The 27882-nt window shown below is 45.4% G+C and overlaps 1 protein-coding gene across 3 annotated transcripts; it reads right to left on the reverse strand.

Annotated features, from left to right (window-relative positions):
- Nucleotides 1–2833: 2833 nt before the first annotated feature.
- On the reverse strand, nucleotides 2834–27837 carry RAD52 (RAD52 homolog, DNA repair protein). Of its 3 annotated transcripts, none has more exons than XM_054035164.1 (12): nucleotides 27568–27837; nucleotides 18699–18787; nucleotides 14596–14697; nucleotides 14041–14134; nucleotides 10052–10119; nucleotides 9661–9779; nucleotides 9490–9565; nucleotides 6773–6969; nucleotides 5776–5909; nucleotides 4873–4953; nucleotides 3973–4212; nucleotides 2834–3467 (listed from the first exon to the last, which is right to left on the reverse strand). In XM_054035164.1, the coding sequence occupies exons 2-12, from the start codon at nucleotides 18783–18785 to the stop codon at nucleotides 3406–3408; spliced, it is 1260 nt and encodes a 419-aa protein (XP_053891139.1). In that variant the 5' UTR covers nucleotides 18786–18787; nucleotides 27568–27837; the 3' UTR covers nucleotides 2834–3405. The 3 variants fall into 3 exon arrangements, with proteins under 3 accessions (XP_053891139.1, XP_053891134.1, XP_053891128.1); XM_054035159.1 differs by having other exon boundaries at nucleotides 2834–3464; nucleotides 4873–4956; XM_054035153.1 differs by having other exon boundaries at nucleotides 4873–4956.
- Between the last annotated feature and the right edge of the window lie 45 nt (nucleotides 27838–27882).

Here is a 27882-nt window from a genome sequence, read left to right on the forward strand (position 1 = left end):
CTGTGGGTTTTCATTTTCAGCTGGTTCCCACTTCTCCTTTCTCCTGTCACCTGGAGTATTTAACTGCAGATGGGATCCTGTTACTTCACCACAGGAAAATACTAAAACCCACTCTGAGACCCTAAACCTCTCAAAAGCAGTGATCACTAACAATACTATCTGCCCTTTAACAGACCAAAGACTCTCCAAGTGGTATGGAACAAGAAGGGACAATAAGTAGATACAGAAAATAATTTCCACAACACCTGAGTCCACTTTGAGGGAGGCAAAGGCTAATTCATTTTTTTTTTTTGACATGCAGCAATGAGAATCTTTCTCCTGGTGTTGTTTTCTTAGGTTATACTCATAACTTTTTTGAGAACTGGCAAGTTTCCCAGTTTACTGTAAATTGGATACTAGCTAATTTCTAAAGGTTTTATGCTGCCTCTTGGCATTTCTGTACCAAAGAGGAGTCTGTATCTGCTGAAAAGAGGTTAGACCCTAAGCATGTGGGAAAGACAAACTGATCCACCAAATCTGGGGTCAGGAAGGAATTTTCTCCTGGGTCAGACTGGTAGAGACCCTGAGGGGTTTTTTGCCTTCCTCTGCAGCATGGGGCACGGGTCACTTGCAGGTTTTAACTAGTGCAAATGGTGGATTCTCTGTAACTTGAAGTCTTTTAAACCAGGATTTGTGGACTTCAGTAATTTGGTTAGCAGTCTATTATAGGAGTGGGTGGGTGAGGTTCTGTGGCCTGCAATGTGCAGGCGGTCAGACTATATTATGATCCCTTTTGACCTTAAAGTCTATGAATCTGAAAAATCTCCTTTCTGCAGTTAGTTTTGCTCTTCTTTCTCTGTTGCTGTGCCCCATCCCCATCCTTCTCAGCAATGGCGAGAGAGGAAACTTACTGGAACAGAGCCCAGAATGATTCTATACCAAAGACTTCTGGCTACTGCCAAAAGGCAGATGGTTTTTTTTGTTTGTTTGTTGAGGGCCCTCTTCAAGGAGCCATTGTGGGAACTAGGAGGGGGTACTGGAGTTGAGGAGCTAAACTGACAATACGCTGACTCATTCTGTGTCTCACTGCAGTCCTCCTTGAGGCCCTGATTTAGGTGGGCATTTCAGTGATTTGATCCAGAAGAGGCACTGTTAATCAAGATTTGTCTTGTGGAGAGGCTTTGGCTGCAGAAAGCTTTTTTGGCTTTCTAAAACTTCATTTGTAACAATTAGTGAATTTCTTTTAAAAACTACTTCTGTTTTGATTCATACCATCTCAAGCTGTGGTCGTGTAAGAACTCAAATCAAGCAAGTGCAAGTCTTGTGAATACGTACTGAAAGTCCTCTAAGGAGGAGCAAGGTGTACAGGTGATACAATGAGATGGGACACTTCCCTCTATATCTGCATCACAACAATGCCCCTGTATTGTGGCCAGGGTCAGACCACAGTTGCAGGAGCCTGGTCCTTAGACTCAGGTTCTGAACATTGTTGAACTCCTATTGTTGACCACACTATTCCTTGGCTAATCTTGCACTGCCCACAGGTGCTCTCTGCAAGTTCCCTTTCTAACAAAAGTGCTGTCTTATTTCAACAGTGTGGGTGTGTGAACTCACACTATTGTCAAATACTGAGATTTTGTTGTTGACACAGGCATTCTCCTCCCAGAGCTGTGGTGATCCCAGAAAGGCTGTAGTAGTGAACTGCTAAATAAGACTGGTCAACTTCAGCTGTACTCAGGTTTTATGAATTCTCTATAGACATACTGCCAACTACAAAGAGTTCCAGAATTAGCTGAATTTTCTAGGAAGATGTGTTGGATGTGAGAGAGCTTCTGCCAGTAAAGTGTGGGCTACTGAAGACATTTGCCTGTACTCACTCCTACAACTAGTTTCCTGTTGGAAACTTACTGCTTTTGAGAGGTAGGAAGTATATGTGTGGGAGAGAACCATGAGGATGGGTAGATATTGAAAGGAGAAATGTGTAATGGGAGCAGCTGCGGCGCAGAGGAGCACAAAGCACTCACTAAATCAGTCCAAATTATTCACATATGCATAAATGACATGAGGTAGAAAGATGGACTGCTCAACCTCTTCTCCCACTGGCTCATTATAGCATTGTTCCTGTACTTGTATTATTGCTGGACAAGTGACTGTTTCACATATGGCACCAATGTTACTATGATTGGAACTTTAAGTTCATCCCATTTAGGTTAATGATACTCCTTTCCCCCCCTTCAACTGGAATTGAAGCATCTGATCACTTTTACACCTTGTCACTTTAGGAGAGTAATCTTCCCTTTTAACTAAGCTAGACTCATTTTTGGTTTTAACCTGTACTTCCTCCTTACTCAAAGGTTGCTCTTTTTCATTTACCTCTTATTGGTCAAGTGCTAAGGGCTCAGAATTAACCACAGCTGCACTTCCAGTGAGAATGAAGGTACGAGAGAGGGTGATAACCACCTTGCTCTACAGCTGTTTGTTGTCCCTTCTGCCTACCTCTTAGAGGTGTAAACTCATGCCACCGATTGTCAGTATTGCTCTCTCTTGCTCTCTTCACATTACTGCTGTCTAAATACATTAGTTATTTTAGATTCTCTGATCACTGTAGATTTCAGAATTATAAAATGGGATTTGACATCTTGGTTAGGGATTGAGTTTTCAGTTTCATTTGTAAAGTTATGGTACAGACTTGCTTTCTTCTTCAGGAAGACAGAAGTGAGTTTTAACTGAGTTGCATTAAAGCATGAGGTGTTACTATAACAGGAATATGTCCCCTGCCCTGGTGACTGTTTTATCTTCCAAGTAAACATGCTGCTGCCCCCTCGCACAGTTACAAATGAGATTCTTCAACTAATACTCTGATTTTGCATGTTTATTCACATTTTTCCGTAAGAAAAGGGGATAAAGTTTAATATAAAAACAAGTACCTAAAAAGAACTAGTCAATTTTAGTCCTTTGTAACACATCCAGCCACATACTAAAATCTCCATTCAAATAATTCTTTCCAGGATCTGATCTTACTGAATGCTATCCACATTAAAGGAAACTACTCCCTCTAATGAAATGCAAAGTAGTAGGGCATCCTTCAGTTATCTGCAGGGAGTAGAGTTAGGTTTCATGTCATTCCGAAGGAGTTAAAATAACAGGCCCTGGCACTGGGCAGGCTCCCCAACTGCTTCACTCAGGAAGAAATAATGCATCAAACTTTTTAACCACAAGAGGGGACATCAAGCACATTATGAGGGGCTAAAGTAAGTAAAGAGTTATGACAGAAGATTGTCAATGATTAGCATTGCATGAAAGTCATGGATCTAATGCACTGATTTTCTTGTGTTTAAACAGTTTCTTGAGATGTGCGTCTGAAAATATGGTTGTAATGCTCAAATAATCACGAGGAAACGAACACTTCATGTGCTGTCCTGTCTGTTAGGAGGGTTCCAGTTTCCTTTTCTTCATACCTTGGCTCTTCCTGTATGGGCTGCACTCTGCTGAATAAGACAACAGGTCCTTAGTAGGCAAATTATTCTGCTTTTCTCCACTTCCAAAACTTACCTATGTTTTTGTCAGTGTTTTTTCTCTCTTACTTAGAAGGGCATGGAGGATGGCCAAGTTGCTTTTCTGGGGAGATCTGTCTCCCTGAAGGAGCTTAAGTCTTATGTTCAGGTAAAAACAAAAAAAATCTCCCCCTCCCTTACCAGCCCTCCTAAAAACTATAAGATTGAAAAGAAGTGCTAGCTGGGGTTCGAAAGTGTAAAGCAGTCTCTGGAGGACGACAGCCATCTACTTCAGTGAGTAAATCACACAACTGAGTTCCATGCTAGGACAGTTACCTAGTCATTTTGCTGGAATGTGCTTGAAGTGTTCACAAACTTAATTGTGTTCCCTGCTCAGTTTCACATGCTGCTACTCAGCACGATCACCTCTACGTTCTTCCGTGGCGTCGTCCTGCTTACACTTCACTGTAGCCACTTACACTCCTTTTACAGTATGTACCTGCTGCACCTTGGTTGGAAGAGGGGCTGTAAGGCCTGTGCCTAGGGGACACCTGCCATTGTGCAGATCTCTCATGTGGTTTCTTAGGGTTCATTGTTTGAGGGGTCCTGCTGCGAGTCATCATGTGATAGTGTCCAAGAGGCGTTGCAGGAGCCTGGGCTGCTACAGCTCCTTTCTTGTGGCTCTCCGTATCACTGAGAGTAGTGGTCTCTAGGGGAATGTCCCAAAGCTCAGGGTCATCTGGAACAATTCAAAGACATACACAACAAAGAGGGAAGAGAACAGTGTGGCAACCCAGAGAAGGAAGTGCAGTTCCAGTACCAGTCCACCCTTTCCTCACTTGACCCCTAGAGGCGTTAACATCAAGCTCCTTTATAGTTTAAGTTTCCTTTTGCCTATTGATCTAACTCAAACTAAAATGAAAAATCACCTTGCCTAAGAGAAGCAGACACTTCAAGGGTTCTGTCTTATAGCTACTGGCAGTAAGATGGAAGGAGGGGCAGCTGGGTTTGTTCTGCACTTTATGCTTTCAGGTGTAGGATTAAAGGATACATGTGCAGCCAACAGACACTACTTGCTGAAAGGAATCTGATCTCACCTGTATATGCACCAAGACTGAAATCTGTGTGAACCCTAATGGCTACAAGAAAAGATTCCTATAGGCAGGTTCCTTCTAGTGACCCTCTAATGTCTAATTGTAGGAGCTGTTTCATCACTAGGAGAGGTTTAAGTGTGTGGTCATGAAGCAATTCACACCTCTGTCCATGTCTTTCCCCCCCTCTAAGGGTTAGTGTTGCCACTTCCTATTGCTAAAGAAAAGATGGTGCCATGCCACTTTCCCAGTCCCTTCATTAAATCCTGCCTCTGCCTCTGAACATTTAGCTACCATTCTTTGCTGACCTGCAAAGAACTCCTCTTCTGCAGTTGGCTCCTGTTGTGCTGCTGCTGGAGTGCTGTGTTTCACCAGTGAGGGATGAGAGGCTGCTGGGCACAGGTAACAAAGGGGAGCTATTAGTGCCAGAAATGCAAAAGGACACCACCTAACTCCGGAGGGGGAAGAGAGTCAAGTAAGATCAGAAAAACAGCAGCACCTGATCCCAGATACGAGGTATTCAATAGCCACTCCTTGCCCTTTGCTGGAAAGGAGGGTATAGTGGTAAGGCAGGAGATGGTATTTGGTAAGGCTTACTACCGACAAGGGAAACATCCTGAAATTTCTTGCAGCATGAGCAGAGGTTTGGTTCTCCCAGTCTTTCCCATTGCTGCTCTACAGCAGCCCTGCCTAACGTTTCCTAAGAGGACATAGGGGCAAGTTTGGTCATGTCCAGTCTGAGCCCACATCCCTGCTCTATAGGGAACAAGTATTAAAAACTTCAGATTTCCTTTTTTTATAGCTTCCTTCACTCAGACAAGAGGTGGTAAAAGTAGGCAGCTGATGAGGGGTTAACCCTGTCAGCCACGCTTGTGCCCTGCACGTAGCCTAATTCACAGGTGGGGGTGTGTTATGTCTACACTAGTACCTTTGTCGGTCAGGAGATGAGAAAACCTACACCCCTGCCAGACGTAAGTTATACCAATAGAATTGCCAGCATGGACCGTGCTATGTTGGCCAGAGATGGTCTCTGGCCAACATAGCTCCCCTTGCTCAGTGGGGGTGGTTTAATTATGTCCAGGGAATAGCTCTCTCCCATCGGCATACACCAGGTACATAGGAGACCTTAGAGCGACGCAGCTGCAGTAATGTCTGTAGTGTAGACATAGTCTAGGTTGTTGGACTTGCAGATTCGCAGTGGTGTCTCTTACCCTGTTTGCTGACTGGATTGGCTACTGCCAGCTGTTTTTTCTCCATTTGCTCCCAGAACTGCTGCTGAAGCTGCTTCTGTCGTAACTTCCGCTGGTAAGTAGCATCACTCCCACAGACTAAGGTGATGTTATGTCTGTCCCAAGAAATAAACACACAGTTGGATAGTGCTCCAGCTACACTTACACCTTAGGAAGAGGGATGCTTATAGCAATAGCATGCCAGGGAAAATACAATAGTAGTTAATGCTTCTATCACACCTGCCAACGAAAGGGCCCCCCAAGTCCCAACATGCTTTACAGGTATTAACTATTTACAACTTCAGAGGTGCTTAGAGAGATAAACTAAGGCACAATGAGGCCCTGTCCAAGTTCATACAGGCAGTTTCTGGCTAGAACCCAGCTCTCCTGTCTGAATCACTTACACAAACCTATCCCTTACTCCAGTAGCAGAAACTGATTTGAATGAGGTATGAGAAGGTTTATCACAGCTTGTAGCAGGCTCTGCACTTTGAGGAGCTCAGTCCAATGCAAATATTGCATGTGTAGGTGATTATTAGATACCTTGTGTGGCCATGTGCAGGCAGAAGTAGAGATCGAACAGCCTTGGACCATCCGGGTTCTCCCCGTGCCTGCTGCTGGACTTGTACTCTCTAGCTTAGAGAGCCTGTGCTATGCACTTTGTAATGCAGCACTCCCTTATGCCTGAAGGCCCCCTAAAAGCCTTCTGCTGGTCCCTGGAGAAATGTATGGTATAATACCTATGAATCAAATATAGAGCTGGTATTGTCTGAATTAAGGAGAGAACCAGCCCCAAGCTCACTGACTCGGGGGGCTCCTCAACGTGACTCGTACATGCTCCTGCAGCTCCAGGGATGTGGGATTTTGGGAGTGAATGGGGGAGTCTGTACATTTTAAGTGCCAAGAGTGATTAGAACATGCGCTGGGTGCTCATTTATTGTACAATATAAATAATATATATTCCCAGGTTAACACTCACCTGGAGCTGTTTTGCTGCTCCTGCTCAGCTGTGCTTAAGGAAGCCGCCTCCTGTTCAGGTTTGCGTGGGGACAGGCTCTCACAGTGCTGGGGTTGCCCTGCACTCTGCTTCTGCAGACAGCTACTGTATCTAGCCTTCTCTATTGCAGGCTCAAAGTCTTGCCTTTTTGCTTTGGCCAAATCCAACTCAGGAGGCAGCTAGTATAAGAATGGTCAATGGATTATGATTCAATTCCCCCTCCCTCATCAACTTAAAAGTTAGAAGATGCTTTGAGTCTCCGTAACATTTCATGTTTTGTCTCTCCCTCTCTAGCTGCTCTTAAACTAGTTTAGGCAGGTATTGTCGCTTCCCACTTGCCAAGCACTGTTTTGGGTTCTGTAGTCTGAAGGGAGTTAATGTGAGCGTTTGCAGAGCACCATCATTAGCAGCGTCAGCACAGTGTTTGTAGAGAGGCAGCGCTACCTAACAAACACCCAACAGAATTTTAAAATATAAAAGTAGTAGAATCTGGACAATCCCCATGGTAGTAAACACCAGCTATTACAATAATGTTAACTTCATAAATGTGTGCACAGACCTGTATTAGATCTGGCCAGAGAATTGTCTTCACCCTCCAACCCAGGAGTGGAAAAATACACCCCACCCTTTAACTGAGCACACTGTTGGGGAGGGAGGCTAGACAGAGCTACAGAGGGAGACACTGTATCACCCAGCCTGGACTTGTAAGTGCAGAAGTCTAAGAAGATGGCCATGTGCTACTGACACTAGCTTTGAGCAATTACCATACGTATCTCTGAACCACTGTTAACCATGGCAAATAGCCGCCTTTAACTGAAAAGCCACAAAGGGATTTATTCTAATGAAAACTGTTCCAGCAATAAACAGATTTCACATGTGAATCACATTCTAATACATATTCATTACAGAAAATGTAACCGACTCAACATGCAGCTATTATCTATGGTGATGGATACCCTAGAAATTCTTACATAATAGTAGTGAAGAAATAACAGATGGGTGGGGATGCTGAGACGGCATTAAGGGTTATAGTGGATGTGCCACTAAAAAGGGAAATACCATATTCCCTGTTTAAAAAAAAAAAAAAAAAAAAAAAAAATCTTCTTCTTCAGGGTTTAGCCTTGGTTAAGTCAAAAAGCTTATGTCTAGCTTTGGGTACCACCCAAGAGACAAACCAGAGAGTGCCCTGATGCGAGCAACAGAAACTATAAAAGGTCTGGAAAATATCAATCTGAGAAAAGATTGAGCCCTGGGCATGTTCAGAATCTAGGAAAAAGATAAAAGACCGTAGTTAAAGGGGTGCTTATATAAGGAGTACAAAGGCCTCATCTCATAATGAAGCACAAAGTTTAGTAGAACTCTAGCCTCAAATACTTTGCTTAAGGACTGGAGACTAAATTTATAGGGCCATGGCCCATTGGCTTCAACCAATCAGTTCCCCCTCCAACTCTTTCATCATGTATTTTTGGTTTTAAACATTAAAATGATGTTTCTCTAGCTGTCTCTGGCCTATCAAAACCAGCCAACCTTAAGACAATCAAAAGACAGCAGAGATCCCTCCTGACCACATACAATTTCGGAGTTTGCAGTTTCCATATTAATTCCACAGGAAGCTGCAATACTACATTTCAGTCACCATGTGGTACTGAGTGAGATTATAAATCAGCACCTCCAAGTTCACACACCTGATTCCAATATGGCACCTCCAACAGGTACTGATGGCTGCTCCTCCTGGATCCTTCCCTAAGGTAAGCATGCCCAGGGCTCTACTTCTGTATACAAGACTCTCTGGTAAACTGGAACTAAAGTCTGTGGCAAACCCTTCTCATTTCTGCAGTACACTGGAAATTTTATGGTACCTTCAAATATATCAAAAACCGGAGGGGTTTTATTATGGTAAATATAAAAATGAATAATATAATCAGTACAGGAGACCAGTGCAGTGTTACATTCAGTTTATTTTTCTTAACCCCTAAGTTTTCAGTTCTCTGGATGCTGAAGATTTCTGCACTGGTATTTTGCAAGCTGTTGGGGAGAGCTGAAGTTTTCGACAGCTGTGTAAGGGAAAAGCAGTGGCTGCCAGCACTTTATTTAGACTAGAGTTCCCACTGTCGCCTACAGATGGTGAAGGTGGACTAGGGCCAGTAGCTGCAGGCTACTATATGAAAAATTTCTAGTGTAAAAGAAGCTCTACTGTACGAAGCACAGTACAGTGGTTTGAGTAACTTGGTTTGATATGGACCTGGAAATAGTTCATCCTTGTCTACACTAGTATTTAAATTATTATCAGCAAGGGTGTAGCTGGACCCACTACTGCTAATGATACAGAATGGTCTGGTGCTCGGGTACCATTTGATGGGAATGGTATGACAACCTGACTAGAACAGAGTAAACAAGACTCATGGAGAGAGTGAAACAGCAGTGGGCTTAAGCATCAGAATGGCATTATTTTGATGAACTACTGGGAAAATCTTTTACAAAGAACAGTTCAGACAAACTAACTAGCAGCCAAGGGAGGCTGTGGAATGATTGTCACTGACATATTAATGGCTGGACACATTCAAACACACAGCTAGCAAGTATGGTTTAGATATAATGGTTTCCATCCCTGTCAATACAGGGGGATGGAACCAATGACCTACTAACAGTTCCTGGCAAACTAAATTACTCTGCTTTCTCCAAAGCCCCCCATATCGCACCTGACGAGGAAGTTTATTCACTGATCGCAGGTAGTCTTTGTCCAGGATGCAGTTCCCAAGAGCATTTCCAAAGCACCTGAGGGACAAGAGAGCCTGCCATGACTGAGAATTTAACATTTTATTCTGTGGAAATGTGCAAGCAGAAGGGCAACGTACTGGTTCTCCACTTACTTGAGTGCCCTCTTCAGTCCATCTGTCACTGCTTCTTTCCTTGCCTTTTCTAGGGACAACGCCTTAGATTTCAGGCCCTCACTCACTCCGTAACCCACATCTTCATGGTACGACCCATCCTATGGGGTGAGTTAAAAAAATGCAGTACTGTTGGAACTTTTGCTTTCACACATCTGACTATATATCTCTTATGTGGATTGTGTGTATTGAGTGGACTGGTATTTACTCTGTAGTAAGCTCAGCTTTCCAGGGGCCCACAGGACTGTCTGGTTTGACACAGTAACATGGTGTGTTGCAGTCCAGCTCCACACACACTAGTACTGTCATTCATGGTTCTTAAGTAACTAGCAGTTCACTAACAAATGGAGCAAACAAAAATACATCCATTTACCTTGAGTTGGACTTTCACAAATGCACAAACTCCCACATAGAATTTGCCATTGTTGAGATCAACAAAATCTGGGGAGAGCAGGAAGGAGATGGAGTTACAATGGAGACCCAAACAGTATATCACAGGGTGAAATTTCTGTCTCATGTTCATCTTCCTAGAAAGCTTAAACACTAAGCCCTGATCTACACATAAAATTTAGATCGACCTACCTACCCCGTGCTCTGTGCGCCATAGTTACACCCCCAGTGTACACAGGGCTAGGTCGACAGAAGAATTCATCTGTCTACTGATGCCTGAGAGATGGATTACCAACAGCAACAGAAAAACCTCTTCAAATGACATAGGAAGCATCTGTGCGACGGCCCTATAGAGGCATAGTTGCAGTGCCGCACCTTTACCGCTATAGTGCCCATAGTATAGACATGCCCTAAATGTGAACCACCTAAAAGAACTTATTTGCAAAAGTACCTGGTGTGAGGTTGGGGGGGAAGTTTTAAAACCCTTCTCAGGCAACTAGCTATCAGAAAAATCAATACCACTGGAGAAATACCAAGTTTCTCTATTCTGATTGGCTGGTCACTCCCCAGCATCTCTCTCTAAGAGATATGGTCTCACCTGCATACTGTTTGATTCACCTTAGATCATTACAATTTAGTTTAGGGTTAGTTAAGTTCATTAGATGCTATAGATTGGTTCACGGGTCTTGATTTGCAAGATGCCTATTTTCACATCTCAATACACTCAACTTTCTAACTATAAGGATAGTTTACCCAAGGTGGTTGTGGAATCCCTGTGACTGGAAGTTTTAAGAACAGGGTTAGGCAAAAGCCTCTCAGGGATGGTCTAGGTATATCTGATCTTGCCTCAGTGTGGGGAGATGGACTAGAAGCCTTCTTGACATTCCTTCCAGCCCTGCATTTCTACCATTTTTATGAATATCTCAACATCACCATTCTATCTAGGGCCATACAGTTTCCAGTCCTGTAGTGACTCATGCATATTTTTCACCCACTGGGAAGCTCCCTTGTTCCTGAGACCTTAATATAGTACTAGCAAAGTAGACGGTTCCCCTTTTGAGTCCTTAGCAACCTGCTCCCGTTACCACATGTCAATGAGTAGTGCGTTTCTTGTGGCCATTACATCAGATAGGAGAGATTAAGGCCCCCTGTGTACAGTGTACCAGTTACTCTGAGGCCTCATCCGAAGTCCCCTCATAGTTCCACATAAACCAGTCCATTCATCTCTAGGTTTTCTTTCCTAAACTTCACTCTACCCTGAGTGAGGAGAAGATTCACACACTCAGTGTAAAGAGAATATTGTCATTTTATCTAGGCAGATCAAGATCATTCAGGAACACACCCAGGGTATTTCTGGCATCTTTCTGACAGGGTTAAGTGGCAATCTAGATTCATACAGATATTATCTGAATGCATTTCTGAGTACCTAAGAACCTGTTGTGAGTAAGGGTAGGAAAGATCCACTCAGTCATAGTGGGAAGGCTCCCATATCTGAAACACGTAAAGCAGCTACATGGAGCTCAATCCACATATTAGTCACTATTCCCTAGTACAGGCTGGCAGGTTGGATGCCAGTTTTCGTAGGACTGTCCTGCAGAGACTATTGACGTAGGCCCCTTAATACCCGCCTCAAAGGAAACAGAAAAATTCTTGTTAGTCACTCTGAGTGGAATCCATGCAGACAATTGACAAACAACGCATGGTTCCTTGTGCTATAGTGACAGCGTTTTTTCAAGATGTATTGTCTATACAGATTACACAACCCACACTGCCTCCCTGCTACTTCATTCGCATACCTATAGGATTCTGTACTGATGAAGAAACTGAAGGGCAGTTGGGCCCGCTCCACCCTTTATGTCCTTTGGTGGGAGGCATGAGGGCCCCTAACATGGTCTCAATGGACACCACTGGCCAAACTAATACAATCTCAGGTACAAGGGTGGAATCTATGTGGACAGCACATCTCGAAAAACCACAGTTACTGCAGGGACGGTTGAGTAACTATTCTTTCTCTTGGGATCTGTTGATACTGAACCATAACAAGTGACACTGTGTAGCAATGTATGGAGTGACACGAAAGGGTCCCACTTTATTTCAATGTCATGAGAAACATCTAGCGCCAGCAGGCTGTCAGTCCCTTAAATGTTGAGGATCCACTAGACTGACACTGTTCTAAAAATGTGCTTCTCAGATCTTTGTAACTCTCCGGCTTTCTTATCAGAATTCATTAGTGAGGAAGCTAGCACCAACCTTCTAATCACCAGGCTGAAATGCTGGTGCAGTTTAGGAGCTTCTCACTGTAATCCCTGCACCAGACTTAGACTCTCAAAGTGAATGTGCTGATCTTTCAGTACTGCACTTTGTTGTATGAACCTCAAGTGTCTTCAAGTTTGAGGTGGCCCTCATTCTTCTTTCTAGTGTGAGGGGGTGAAAATGATGCAGACCAAGCATCAATATGGATTTTGTCCTTTATTAAGGCACTTAAAAGCACTCTTCATGGTCACCATTGTCACACCGCACAATGCAGAGAGACTACAACTAGTCTTTTTTACTAGCAACAGCCACAACATGAATGGTAAATGAAGAGAGACCACTAGGCCTGAACCATGTAACATTGACCAGAACCTAAGAACACAGGGGTCAGGGCCAATGGAGTTTGGTCCCAAACAAAGCTGCAATAGTGCCTCCTAACAATTAAGAGTGCAAACTTAACTGAAAGCTAAGGCCACCCTAACAAACTCAAAGGAGAGTAGACTGAAGAAAGCACTGGGGCTACCGCAGTGTTTCAACTTGCTGCTCCTGCAGTGTTCAGAAAGAACTCAGGGCAGTTAGGATTGGTCTCCTTTCTGCCATCTGTACAATGCACAGCATCAAGGAGTGTGTGCATGGCTCAAAGAGGCACTGTTAGCCAAAACTTTGAGTTTGTGCACCTGGCTACAGATATCCCAAATATGGGGACACATATGAGCAATTACCCGAAGAGTGTCTCAGGACCTGGATGCTGGTCACAAGGAGGTATTTTGCAGGAAGTTCCATAGCTGAAGTGGGGGGATGCATAAGTTGAGATGTTTGTTTGCGGGTAGCAGTTGCACATGGTGACAGTTGGCTCAGGGCCTAAGTTCCCTCTAAGCTGCGCAGCCGCACAGCAGCCTATTAAGTGCCGCATAAGCACTCAGGGCTGCGGCGGGGAGAGATGCCTCTCCCTAGAGCCCAGGTGCTACTGCGGGAAGAGAGAGAGTTGGGGGAAGTCCTCTCTCCCTGCTGTAGACCCGGGGCAACCTGCACCCCAAACTCCTCATCCACAGCCCAGAGCCCATACCCCCAGCCAGAGCCCTCCCCATCCCTACCCCAACCCTTTGCCCCAGCCCTGAGCCCCTCATCCTTGGCCCCACCCCAGAGCCTGCACCCTCAGCCCTCTGCACCAGCTCTGAGCCCCCTCCCACACTCCGAACCCCTTGGCCCAACCCCGGCCACATGAATTTTGTTGTGTGTGTCAATATGGAGGTGATGTGTCACACATCGCCTCCATATTGGTGCACATAACAAAATTCATTCCGCACATGCATGGGAAAAGTTAGAGGGAACACTGCTCGGGGCTGCTAGGGTTAAGCAGATGGAAGAGTCCCGATGCAATGCTTTGGCCCAGTCATTCCCACTTGGCCGAATAAACTCATTTTCAGTAACTCAGAAGTCCCATTACACAAAGTTGAACTACTGAACATAAACAGGATTTTCTTTACAAGCAGGACAGATTTTGCTTTCTCCTAACTGTCAAGGAGCCTGTAGGCTCCAAAATTTCATCTGCGTCTTTTACAGGGATTGTCACTTTAAAGACATGTTTCCTGCTGTTTCAGCTGAACAGGTTCCAGGAAAGATGGTTTCTCAAACAGGGACCACATTCTGCCACTTTACAGACCCTAAGTATGAAGCCACAGGAACACAAATTCTCAGAGCCTGGAAAAAGATACTCACCAACATTCTGCTGAGTGACTGAATGAGCCCAGCCATTATAGCCAAACATTTCATTGGCCAGACTGATGACCCTGTGACCCTCAATATAACAAACCTGAAAAGAGGAATAGTGAATTTTAAAAAGCATTTACAGTCATAGCTGTACCACACTAAGAAACCCTGTTAATTTCAAGAAACATTTGCCTGTGTGCAAACAAAGAAAAAAGAGCTGGTCCCTTCCAAGCCCAATCTCCAGAAGAAGATGGCACAACTGAGAGAGGAAGATTTAGTGAATACAAAAGAAAGGGGAAAAAAAACCCAATAATTTATACACAATACGTAGCATTTATACAGTGATTTACATGTTCAAAGTACTGACCAATTAATTAATACCACCCAACATCCTATGAAGTAGGTAAATATTATTTCCATTTAAAGGATGAAGAAACTAAAGGAGAAAGTTAAGTGACTTGCCAAAGAAATCAGTGGCTGAGCAAGGGACAGTTTCTTATAGTGAAGCATTCTCTCTCTCCCACTCCCCACCCACAAAGTTTCTGCATACACACTTATTTGTACCTTCTGTCCTCCACCAGCCTGCCGGCTGCTGATGTACTCCGGACCCAGCCTCTGACGCAGGGCATTCTGAATGGCCTGGTATTCATCTGCTGTATACTGGTTCTTTAATGGAAGCATAGCAGAGTCAGACAGCTTTAGTTTCTTCACTCTATTACCTCCCCCACACCTTTCTCATCCCATTTTTCTTTATTCCAATCTTCCAGGAGAAGATGAGTATTCAACTCTCATGCTTCAGGATGTAAAGGATAGTCAAAGGGCTCAGGAAGGAAGTTACTTTGCTCCATGGGGTAGGTGTATTATGCTGTTGATATTGCTTGCTCTTGCAAGGAACTAGATTAGATGGATCAATGATCTTTGTTAAATTCTGTACAACTTTTCTCCAATTCTCCCAAGCAGCAAACATACCAATTACAAAGTGATAGAACTCAGCCAAGCACACCAGTCTGAAAGAGTACCCTGGCTCCCATCCCTATGAAATCCTACAGCACTTGTAACATGTGCAAAGTCCAGTCCAGGCTGCAGGGGCATGAAACATAGGGATTCCTGCTATCAGCACCACTCATATTAGTCAGAAGATCAACTAGGTGTCACTACTTATTGCGCTGGTAGAAATGTTAGTTAGAATCTATACACACTCTGCAACAGATACAGATAGGCTTAAGTATGTCTTCATGAATGTGGAGTGAGTGTTCCTGTTCTGCACGGATATCGGTGTGTGGGGGGAGAACTGAGTTCAATTCCAGCTCCTGTCTGAATAGTAGTGTGGATGTCTTTTTCTACTCAACAGCACCACCCTTCACCCTAACTAAGGAACGGAGCTGGCCTTCTCCAAAGGGAATTTTGCTTAATCCTCTATCTTGCCGCTCTATTCACCTGCAAAACAGAACTTAGAGTGGAATTTTAAGAGCTCCTCAGAGGTGTGCCAACTCCCATCCTGCCAGGCAATATAATTCAAGCAAACAGCATGAAACTTAAACAAAAAAATTCTAATGCACAATCATGAGGTTTTAACATTTAGATTTCAATGTATTGTTCCATTTAACTTTTTTTTAGGAATAACTGTCCATTTTTTTTCTGGCAGTTATACAGAAATATATACCATCAGGCAAAAGAGAAAGAGCATTGTGTACAAATATACAAAGACATCATATTCATCAGCTAACTGAAGAAATAATGGCATGGAGAGGAGAATTCACCATGCAAGGCCAAAGGCAAACTCTGTCTATTGGTTTCTTCCAATGGCGGAGTGAAAACAGCTACCTTCTCTCCACCAATAGAGGAGAATGCATGTTTTTATAAGTAAGCCTGGGGCATGTCATCCACTATTAAGATAAACTAGTCTGTGACGGGGTGTACCTACCCTGCACTGGTTCAGAAAGGGTTAACCTCACACCTCCATGCACCTGCTGGGTATGCTTCAGATGAACCAGAGTATAAAAGGGAGTAGCTCAATCTGGGCTGGCCATTGATGAGAGCAGGTGTGTGTTGCAGGCTCCTAAAGGGAGACTGCTGGAGCTCCAGGACCCAGAAGCCAGTCGGACTGAGGCTCCAATGGACCCCCAGCTGGCCATTGCCACTACTAGAGAACAGACAGGGAGGCCATGAGACTACCAGCCTTGGAAGGAAGGGTAGGAAGTGACCCAGGGATTGGGACTGAGGTCTGGGTGACCAAGACTGACCGTGGAAGTACTGGTTCCCTAGGCTCCTGGGTTGGGACCAGTAGAGCTGGATGGGCCTGGGTCCCCCTACTCCAGCTGCCCCGCTGGTGTGAACTGCACTACTGACCGTAGCCATTGGGCCATACTGCCCTGAGCTACAGGCCTGCTAGATAGACTTGGGCCATTAGGCCAAACTGCCCTGAACAATAGGACAGCCTTATGGACTCTGGCCACTGGGCTGCACTGTCCTGCACTGAAGGGTGGCTGCATTGACTCTGGCCACTAGGCGGTGCTGCCCTGGGGCTGGGGCAGCTGTGGCAACACAGGAGGCCAGGCCACTTGGGATTTTGAAGTGGTTGCTGGAGAGTCAGCAGCAGCAGGCGGCACAACAAGAAGCAACACCAGACCAGCTGCTACAGCAGATCACAGCAGCAGCTCCTAATGGTGCAACAGTAGGAGCAGCAGTGCCAGATGGTGTAGGAACTGGCCACCCAACACCAAGTGCACCAATGGGACCAGAGGTGAGGACTGTTTTGGTGGGACTGCCAGTTTGTGTGACTAAGACGGGGCCCAGTGACGACCCTGAGGCGGTCTTTGTGCCATTCAAACGGGTAGTCAGGCCCAGTGGCCACCAGTACAGTGGGCTACCCTCTTGGCACCGTACTTAACTGGCCCAGCCCAGACCGCCTACTGGAACTTACACCCCCATGAGGCATTGGGATACAACAAAGTGAAGGCAGCCATCCTGGATCAGGCTGATGTCAGTCCTGAGATGTACCGCCAACGACTCTGTGCAATAGTACCTGCCCAAGGCCAGGCCGCAGCCCAGCAACTCCTGGGACTACTGCTGGTGATGGCTGGAATCAGAGAAATGGATCAGAGTTCAAGTGGTGGAGACGGTGGCACTGGAGCAGTTTACCCAAATCCTACCCGCCATGGGAAGGAATGGGTGCAACGGCACTGCCCAGCAACCCTTGCTGAATTTGTCTTCTTATTGGAAAACTACATGACCGTTGAGGGTCAGAGCAGCAAAGCCCGTAGACCAGGGAGCCCAGGAAACCGAGGTCATCCAGCCAAGCGGGGACCACACAAGGCCAATGTAGGAGCCCCCTCCACCAACCCAGGCCACCGGCCACCACAACCACTCCTGACACAAGGTGACTGACCGACCTTCCAGGGTCAGAAGGTACGAAACAACCACCGACCGCTCCTTAAGAGGATAGAAGGAGCCATCCAAAAAGAACCGGAAACCAAGCTGTCCCTAAGGCTGGTAGAGGAATCTCAGAGAGAGTGGCGGAATCCGATAGTACTGGTCTCAAAGCCTATTGGGGTCATCAGATTTTGTATTGATTTCAGGAAAGTTAATGCTATCTCCTGGTTCTACACCTACCCAATGCTTCGGGTAGATGAGCTCCTCGAGTGTCTGGGTAGTGCTTAGTTCACCTCAACATCACATATAACTAAGGGGGATTGGCAGATACCCCTGACACTGGCCTCCTTTGAGAAGACTGCCTTCCCTACCCCGTTTGGCTTATATCAATTTGTCATGATGCCGTTTGGGCTGCATGGAGCCGCAGCCACCTTTCAGTGACCAATGAACCAAATATTATAGCCGCACAACCAAGATCTGGAAGCAAGTTGGGCTCAGGCTCCAACGGACCCCCAGCTGACCACCGCTGCCGACAGAGGAGAGACAATGGAGGCCATAAGACTACCAGACTTGGAAGGAAGGGTAGGAAGCAACCCAGGGATCAGGACTAAGGTACTGGGTGACCAAAACTGATTGTGGAAGCACTGTTTCCTAGTCCTGGGTTGGGACCTGGTGCAGCACGGTGGGCGTGGGTCCTCCTATCCTGGCTGCCCCACCAGTGGGGCAGCTGATGCCCAGAGGGGCGAACTGCGCAGCAGAAGGCCTGCCCTACTGACCTTAGCCATTGGGCCATATTGCTCTGAGCTACAGGGCTGCTAGAAAGACTTGGGCCATGAGGTTGAGCAGCCCTGAACAAAAGAATAGCCTTGTGGACTCTGGCCATTGGGCCACGCTACACTAGGGGCCAGGCAGCTGTGGCGACATGGGAGGCCAAGCCACTTAGACTGCTAAAATCTCTGCTTTGATCCCTCCCACAACCCATTGCCCCATAATGGAGAGTGTACCTACTCCACAACACAGTCCAATCCATCAGAGAAAGGAAAACTTTCTTCCTGTCCTTTTAAAAAATAATTCAAGGCCCTTTCTCTGAGTAATTCAGATAAAAGCTATTAGTGTTGGAGAGACAGCTCTGCCACCAGCAGGGGAAAATGTAGTGAGGATGAAGATTATCATGGTGAGGTATGACTTTAACATACAACTAGCATTCTGCATTAAAAACAATTAAGTGCTTTGTGAGATTTTCTGATGTGCAAGAAGACTACTTCCTGCTCTGTTCTAGATGGAGAGAGACTGACCTGTCCAAAGCACACAGCAGAGCTACCACTGTTGGAACCAATCTTGCTGGTGTGGCTTCCACTATTTGTCCCTTGACTTTCAGACATTCCTAAAGACAAAGGAAAGAAAACAAATAATAAACATTGAATCATCATCATCGGCAAAACAAAACCCCCAAAACATCTGAATAGAAAGCAACAGATACAATAGTCTCACTTTTCAGAGTAGTAAAATAGTCTCACTGAAGACTTTTAGGATTGTAGGCTAGAAGAGACTTAGTATGTAGTCCATCCCACTGTAAGCATGCAGCAGAAAATCCCTTCATAAAGGATGCATTGAATATTATACCAATATTATACTTTTAATTCTAATGAGCAACCGCAGTTCCAATGGAAATTCATTTTGATTAATAATTCACTTTTTGCTTCCCAAGAGCAAATCTACCAGATCCCTGCAACATAATCACTTTTCTTAAACATAATCTACAGTGTTATAACTTTGTTAACTTCTGGTAGAGATGGGCTTTTGCTACTTTTTCCCTCATCCATAGCCTCAACCTGTTTTATCTTCCACATTCATTGTTCCCCTCAGGGCTTTTTCTATGTGGAAGTTAGAGTGTGAATTTAAAACACAATATTTATTCTGAACTAACTCTCCATATGGACATTGCAATTCCCCACTAACAACTCCTTTGTCTGGTTTATCTTAGGGCCTGTCTATACTACAAAATTAAGTCGACTTTATCTAATTCAACCGTGAGCCTCCGAATTAAGTAAGTTGATTATGCGTGGCCAAACCATGATCATTATCTCAATGGAGTGTGTCCTCACTAGCAGTGCATCGTGAGTAGCTATCCCAAAGTGCAACTTGCCGCAGTGTATTTTGGGAAGTTTGTGCAATGCCTCATGGGACCAAAACATTGTCGCAGGAGAGAATGGGAACATTGCGTCAACATCCCATGATGCACTGTGCTCCCTCCCTCATATCAACGGCAAACAACCCAGTGGTTTTCATGCCTTAAAACCTCCACGCGTACGCCATAACCCCAGAAGCATGGAGCCTGCTCAGTTGTGCACTCTTGCTGTGAGCATCTCAAACACCTTGCACCTTCTCTTGCAGTATTTCCAGAACTGAAGTAGGGTCCACCGCGCAGAACAAAGCCATGTCCTGCAAGCAGCCCTGCTGCAAGCCATTGAAAAAAAATAATTCACAGTTGCTGCTGGCAGTCACAGAGCAAGCAGCTGCACTCTGTTGAGAGCCATTTCTGATCCCATGAAACAAGCACTGACTGGTGGGACTGCATCATTTTGCAGCTATGGGATGACTAGTAGGGGCTGCAGAACTTTCGAATGTGGAAGGCCACCTTTCAGGAACTTTGTTCAGAGCTTTCCCCTGCCCTGCAGATCAGCAACACAAAAACGAGAGCTGCTCTGACAGTGGAGAAGTGAGTGGCAATTGCTATTTGGATGAGTGCAACGTCAGACAGTTACTGGTCAGTGAGCAATCCATTTGGAGTAGGTATATCAACCGTGGGAGCTACTGTGCTCCAAGTGTGCAAGGCCATTAATCAACTTCTGCTATGAAGGGTAGTGAGTCTGGGAAATGTGTAGGACATAGTGAATGGTTTTGCTGCGATGGGATTCCCTAATTGCGATGGGGCGAGAGATAGCACGCATATCCCCATCTTGGTACCAGACTACCTTGCCAAAGAGTACATAAATGGAAAGGGATACTTTTCAAAGATGTTGCAAGCGCTGGTGGATCACAGTGGGTATTTCACTGACATCAACGTAGGATGGTTGGGAAAGATTCATGACGAGCGCATCTTTAGGAACTTGGGTCTGTTAAAAAAGCTGCAATCCGGGACTTTCTTTCCAGACCACAAAATGAACACTGAAGACATTGAGATGCCATAGTTATCCCGGGGGACCCAGCTTACCCCTTGCTCCCATGTCTCATGAAGCCATAGACCGGCCATTAGTAGTATGCACAGTAGTAAGGAACGGTTCAACTATAGGCTCAGCAAATGCAGAATGGTGGTTGAATGTGTTTTTGGTTGTTTAAAAGGGCGCTGGAGAAGTTTACTAACAAGGTTGGACCTTAGTAAAGCTAACATCCCCATGGTTATAGCTGCCTGCTGTGTGCTCCTTAATATCTGGGGGGGAAAGGGGAAAATTTTCTGCAGGGATGGGCACTTGAGACAGCTCACATGTGTGATAAATGAATGGGAGGAGGTAGCTCCCTTTGATGGACCCCCAGCCAGCCAGTTAGCTGTAAAATCCCCCTTGGTAGCAGTTCTCTACTTGCTCTACCTGTAAAGGGTTAAAAAGTCCCCAAGGTAAAGAAAAAAACCAAAAGAGCCAATGGGAAGGCTAGAATTTTTTGTCTGTTGTTCTCTGGGCTGCAGGGACATGGAGCAGCAATGCTATAAGCAGAAATGCTGTGTAAGGTTTGAACCAGGTATGAAAAAGTATCTTCCATACCTAAAAGAAGTAATTTGGATAGGGAATGTTTAGTTAGACGCCATCAGGTTTATTTCTTATTTTAGCTTGTGGATCTCCACTGTGCTAATCCCTGATGCTTTTGTTTGCTTGTAACCTTTAAGCTGAACCCCCAAGAAAGCTAGTTTCAGTGCTTAATTTTTGGATTTGCTCTTTTAAAATCTAGAAAAAGCCTAAGTTCCAAATGTATTTTCTTTCTTTTTGTTTTAATAAAATTTACCTTTTTTAAGAAGGATTTGGATTTTTGTGTCCTAAGAGGTTTGTGCATATGCTGTTTGATTAGCTGGTGGCCACAGCTAATTTCCTTTGTTTTCTTTCTCAGCTCTTCCCCAGAGGGGGGTGAAAGGGTTGAGGATACGCCACAGGGAGGAATTCTCAAGTGCTCCTTCCTAGGTTCAATGGGGATTTTTTTACATTTGGGTGGTGGCAGCGTTTACCAAGCCAAGGTCAGAGAGAAGCTGTAATCTTGGGAGTTTAATACAAGCCTGGAGTGGCAAGTTGTCATAAATATGAAGAAAAGGGTGGCATAAAATCCCTCCTTGGCAGCTGTACTGAATCGCTTTACCTGTAAGGGGTTAAGCAGCTCAAATCACCTACTTGGCACCTGACCAGAAGGACCAATGAGGAGGAACAGGCATGCCAAAGGGTTAGCCTGCAAAGCCAGAGTCCAACAAGCCGTTTTTTTTCTTTTCTAGCTTCATGGCAACGAAATAGTTAGGCTAAGTAGGGCAGCCTATGCATGAGGTTGAGGTCAGGCACCGAAACCCTAGAGAAACCAGTCTTCCCAAAGCGGCACACCACAGAGAAGACAGACCCAGATCAAGCCTAGACATCCAACTCCATGACAGAAATGCAGAGAAAAGGTGGGGGACTGGGAACTTCCCAGGATGGAAGGGTCAGGCCCTCCCACAACCGAGATCCAGATGCCAGGATGGAGGGATGCCCTTAACCCAGACCGAGTTCTGACTGCGGAAGACAGGGATTTCTTCCTACAGATGAAGTGCTTGGAGTTGGAAGTGGAGAGGAGACAGGTGAACCACTTGGAGGCGGAAATGCAGGTGAAGCGCTTGGAGGCAGAAGCAGAGAAGAGGAGAGAGGCGAAGTACTTGGAAGTGGAGCCTGAAGCGCTTAGAGCTAGAAAAGGCTAAGCTGGATCAATCAGGTAGCCCTAACAATCCTTCTCCAGGTACCGCTCCCCATTCCAAGAAATTTCCCATATACAAGGTAGGCAATGATACAGAGGCCTTCTTAGAAAATTTCAAAAGGGCCTGCCTTGGATACAATACCCCTATAGACCAGTATATGGTGGACCTGAGGCCGCAGCTCAAGGGACTCTTAGCAGAGGTGGCAGCTGAAATGCCTAAAGAACACATGAACGAGTACAAACTTTTTAAACAAAAGGCCAGAATTAGAATGGGGCTAACACCCGAGCATGCCCATCGGCGGTTCAGAGCCCTAAGGTGGACAACAGATGTGGACACGTTACAGATGGGTGTAATCCGCCCCTCTGAGAGTGCATGGGCCTCTCTGGTGGTTCTGGTTCCCACTTCTTTGGTGGAGTTTAGCTCTTCAAGACTTTGATTTTGAGATACAACACATTTCAGGAGCCTCTAACAAAGTGGCTGATGCACTCTCCCGGGAAGGTTTCCCAGAATCAGCTGGGTAAAAATGTCCCTGCATTCTAAGTCATTGTAGACCTTGAACTGTAAAAAGTACTGATTAGTTCTTCATGTAATTATTAGTAAAATTAGAGGTGCATGCATCTTATTAACTGTTTCCTAAATCTCCAGGAAGAAATCCCAGCCGGTGTGGACCCAACCTGAACCAGGCTGGCCAGCACGGTCTGTGATTTGGGGGGGCGTGTGATAAATAAAGGGGGAGGATAGCTCCCTTTGATGGACACCCAGCCAGCCAGTTAGCTGTAAAATCCCTCTTGGTAGCTGTTCTTTACTTGCTTTACCTGTAAAGGATTAAAAAGTCCCTCAGGTAAAGAAAAAAAAGCGGGCACCTGACCAAAAGAGCCAATGGGAAGGCTAGATTTTTTTAAAATGGGGAAACAAAGGGAAAGTTTGTTTGTCTGTTGCTCTGTCTGGATTGGAGGAACACAGAGCAGCAATGCTATAAGCAGGAATGCTGTTGAAGGTTTGAACCAGGTATGAAAAATTCTTTTCCATACATAGCAGGATTCATTGGGATAGGGAATGTTTAGGTAGACACAATCAGGTTATTTCTTTATTTTGGCTTGTGGATCTCCTCTGTGCTAATCCCACATGCTTTTGTTAGCACTGACCCCCCACTTGGTAAGGCAACTCTCCCATTTTTTTATGTGCTGTATTTTTATACCTGCCTACTGTATTTTCCGCTCCATGGATCTGATGAAGTGGGTTATAGCCCATGAAAGCTTATGCCCAAATAAATTTGTTATTCTCTAAGGTGCCAAAAGGATTCCTCGTTTTTATTATTTACAGGTAATTCTCTTCAAATTTGCCCTGTAAGGGTGCCAGGCAGTTCCTCCCGCCCACCCCCCATCATCAAGGAAAGAGATGCACAAAAATATAGGTTTTGCACTATGCTCCAAAAATGATCATGGCCCTACAGTTTTTTATCCTGACCTCAGCTGGCAGGAAATTCCACAACCAATTAGCCCATCTAGGTTCTTCTATAGTGCCTATTACTGTAGTACCTTAACACCCCATAAGCTTTTTAAAAATAAAATTATTCCCCTTCTTTATTCAATGTGTCAGAGTAATCTGCGTGTAGGTTGTTGTTTTTAAAAATAAAGTAATTGTTTTGAGAAGGCCAAATCAAAGAAATTAATTTTGGATAGAGTTCTGAAAGTGGTGAGGTGAATGTGGTTTATTCTTATCTCTTGCGGTAAGGAGTTCCACAGTTTTTAATCTAGCTGCTGAGAAAGTTTCACAAGTTCCCCTGTAATGGCTACCAGTTTCATTGTTCCAACTGAACATAGCTATTGTGGGAAACGATAGTCCAAGGGCCGGACACACACACACACACACACACACACACACACACACACACACACACACACACACACACACACACACACACACACACCCACCCACCCACCCACCCACCCACCCTAAAACAAATTTTCATGCAATCTGTAGTTCACAATACTCTTATTTTCTTCCTCCCCAGCATGTTACCCTTTTTTTCAGTATATGATAAGAAATTTCCTTCAGAGTGAGGCGATGATTTGCTGAGTGAAAATCTCTTACATTCTTTCAATAACAATCATTCCACAGATCCCACCCAGAGCAAGCTAGTCAAACATGTGAGCTCAAAGAGGTACTTAGCTGGCTGGTACTGGAGACAATCCAGTGCATTCTGTTCTAAATTCCTATTTATCCCATTTTTCTTATTTTTAGATAATCTACAATTATACAGGATATTTCCTTCTACAATATTTCCTTCCCACAGCATTTTACAGACAAACCAATATATAAACTATATGCAGATAGCTGCATTTCAGTGGTGGATAGAGCAATCTTTGAAGTAGAACATTGCACGTGTTTTTAATAGGGCACAAAAATGCTGCGTAACAGTTTAGGACAAACTGGGAATGTTACAGTATCAAACTGAAATTGCAGTGGAATTTAGATAGTGTGTGTAAACTTTATAGGGGACTTTTTATTACGCAGCTTACTTGACACAAGTAACCTTTCAATTTGGTCACATTATTCAGTATTTTAAACTTTCACATTTGTAAAATGATGTAGAAGAAAATGGCTTGTCCTGGAGAGCGGACCCTTATTGCGCACACACACTGTGTTTAAACATCTCATGAAAAAATCTCAGAATAACTTTAATTTATATAACTTCTTTCTTTCAGAAGAATACCAAAGATCTTTACAAACTCAGACTGAGATACCAGTTTTACACAAACCAATTCAGTCACCTCTGTAGTGAAAAATATAGCTGTGTAACAGAACATAGCAATACTGTATGATTGTTTGAGACTGGCAGTGACAAACACAATATCCATGTGTAAGTGTCGTGGGAATTTAGTTTGGTAGAATGCAATTAACAGAATAGAAATTAATCCAGGAGAGCATCTAACATCCCTGCTTTTATAATATTAAAAGTAGTATGAAGTCATTCAAGCCACAGGTACTAAAAAATGTAGTTGTTCTAGCAGGTACAAAGATAGCATTTCAAGCAGCAGGACAGTAAACCCTAAATGAATCTGGGATATTAGTTCAGTACTGACAGGTTTCAGAGTAGCAGCTATGTTAGTCTGTATCCGCAAAAAGAACAGGAGTACTTGTGGCACCTTACAGACTAACGCATTTATTACAGCATAAGCTTTCGTGGACTATAGCCCACTTCTTCGGTACTGACCATGCCTCTCATTCTTTGAGACTTATATGTGCTTCTGTTCCATTCTAGCTTGTTGCTGTCTTTCTTTACAGAAAATTATTTAACTTGCAAAATGTAGTCTTTAAACTTGAGGCTGTTAGAATACTTTAGTCCTGTGCAAGACACAGTACCCATTTCCTTCAGATCACTTTTCCCCTTGGGTTGCTGCTGCCATATGTGGAAGCACACGCTGCAGGCTGTCATTCATGCACCACTTTTCCTGTTTTCTACTAGAGGAGAAGGGGTATGCCGTCTCAGGGTAAGTCTACAGCTAAAATGCTGCTTTGGCGCAGCTGCCACTGCTGTAGTACTTTAACAAAGACACTGGAAGTCACTGGAAGAAAGCTCTTCCATCAGCTTAATTAATCCACCTCCCTAAGAGGCGGTAGTTATGTTGGCAGAAGAAGTGCTCTCTGCGTGTGTGTGTGTGTGTGTGTGTGTGTGTGTGTGTGTGTTAGGTCAGTACAACTACAGCGCTCAGGGGTATGGCTTTTTCACACCCCTGAGCAACACAGTTATACCAATATAGGTCTATAGTGTAGACCAGACCTTAGATTGCGTTGTAAAAAATTCTGTATGTTAGACAGGGCTTGGGTTGGTACATAGCAGTATGGTGTATTGGCATCACTCTCAAGCAGTTATTTTGTTCCCCAGAATTTCACTTTAAAAAACAACAACAACAAAAGTCTCTAGCTTTTATGATCACAAAAACACATACCAATGCAGAGACATCTAGATCAGCCCATAGAGCCTGTAACAGTATCTCTGAAAGGCGTGAATTACTCTATACCGCTCCGATGTTCGGTGATGATAATTGTCTACACTTACAGAGTTTTTGCACTGTAAGTTTCTCTGGTGATAGTGAACCAGTGTAAGTAAAGCACTTGTTTGTGTACTCGCTCAATTCCTCAGGTGTCAGAGAGTGTTTACACTACCAGCACTTCGATCCCCTATGAGAGCAGCGCTGTAGGACAGCTATCCCACAGTGCAGCTCTCTTGATAGGTCTTGTGAGAGGAGGGAGGGAGCAGAAGTGCCCTGTATTGCCCTGCTTAGTCTCTCAGGAGCCCCATTACTTCCTTGTTTCTTCTGTGGCATTTTTTTAAAAAACCTCCTGCTGTCTGGCTGCTTTCCCCACGACATCTACAAACAAAAGGAAAGGGAGCTTCAAACTTCCTGGGGCTTACAGGTGGAGGGGCGGAGGTCCATACGTCAGAGCAGCTGGCCAGGGTGTTCGCTTTTGGAACAGTGGGATATCCTCCGGCGGCCAAAGGGTGTTTACACTGCTAGAACGTGTCTCCACTTTCACAGCAGCACATAAAAAACAGCGGTAAGAGCTGTATGCCTCTTGCGAAGGTGGTTTACTTCAAGGCAAAAAGTCATTAACAAGCATAGACGCTCCCAGAGTTTTAGCGCAAACAAGGGACTTTTGGAGCTTTAAAGGGTAAGCGTAGACATATCCTAAATGTCCACAGTATCAGCTATTTGATCCTCCTTGTAAGAAAGGAGCAGGAGGATCCTACATCTACCCCAGCTACCGCGGGGCTGGCCTTGGGAGACGCCCCCGCGCCTTCTACTCTCCCAGTCGAGGATCACGTTGATCTGAACAACCTATGGCGAAGGCGTCTCATGTCGACAGCTCGTCGGGGGACGACGACGGCGCCTAACTCTGTGGGCAGAGACCCCCCACTTCCCCTCCAACTCCGCCCCCGGCCGGCCGGGCACGTGTCTCGTGGCCGCTCCCCGATCGCAGCCGCCCCGAGCGCGCGGAAAGTCGTGGCCGGGCCCCCTGCGACATTAGCGCCGTTTCAATAACGAGGCCCCGCGTGCTCGGCCGAGAGCCGGCTCTGGAGCGGAGGCGGCGTCTGCATCGGCCCCGGCACGGTGGGGGCGGGCGCTGCCCCACAGGGTCTATCAGCCAGTCACGGCGGGGGCGCGGCGCTTGTGCATCCACCGGGAGACCACATAAGGGGCGGGCACCACCCCCCACGCGGCTGGTTCGCTCAATACCTGTGCGTGAGTGGGGGGCGGGGCTCGGCACCTTCCTTCAGCAGCAGCTCTACCCTATCGAGAACGTGGTTACGGCAAGCGGGAAAAGACAAACTTCCCGCTTACACCAGACGCGCCAGGGACGACGTTGACCTCGTGACGGTCTTTTTACAGCCACTTCGGCGCGCGCGCACGCGCTAAGGGTCCAGGAGCAACAGCCCAGCGGTCAGGGGGCGCAGCAGCTTCCGAATCTCCCTAGCTCGCGCGGCGCAGGCAGGAGAGGCCCCGCGCAGGGGCGGAGCTTTGGTGCGCCGCGCAGCGTAGGGGGCGGGAGCG

The sequence above is a fragment of the Malaclemys terrapin genome, chromosome 1 (assembly GCF_027887155.1).
Source record: "Malaclemys terrapin pileata isolate rMalTer1 chromosome 1, rMalTer1.hap1, whole genome shotgun sequence".
In the NCBI taxonomy this organism is placed as follows: Eukaryota; Metazoa; Chordata; order Testudines; family Emydidae; genus Malaclemys; species Malaclemys terrapin.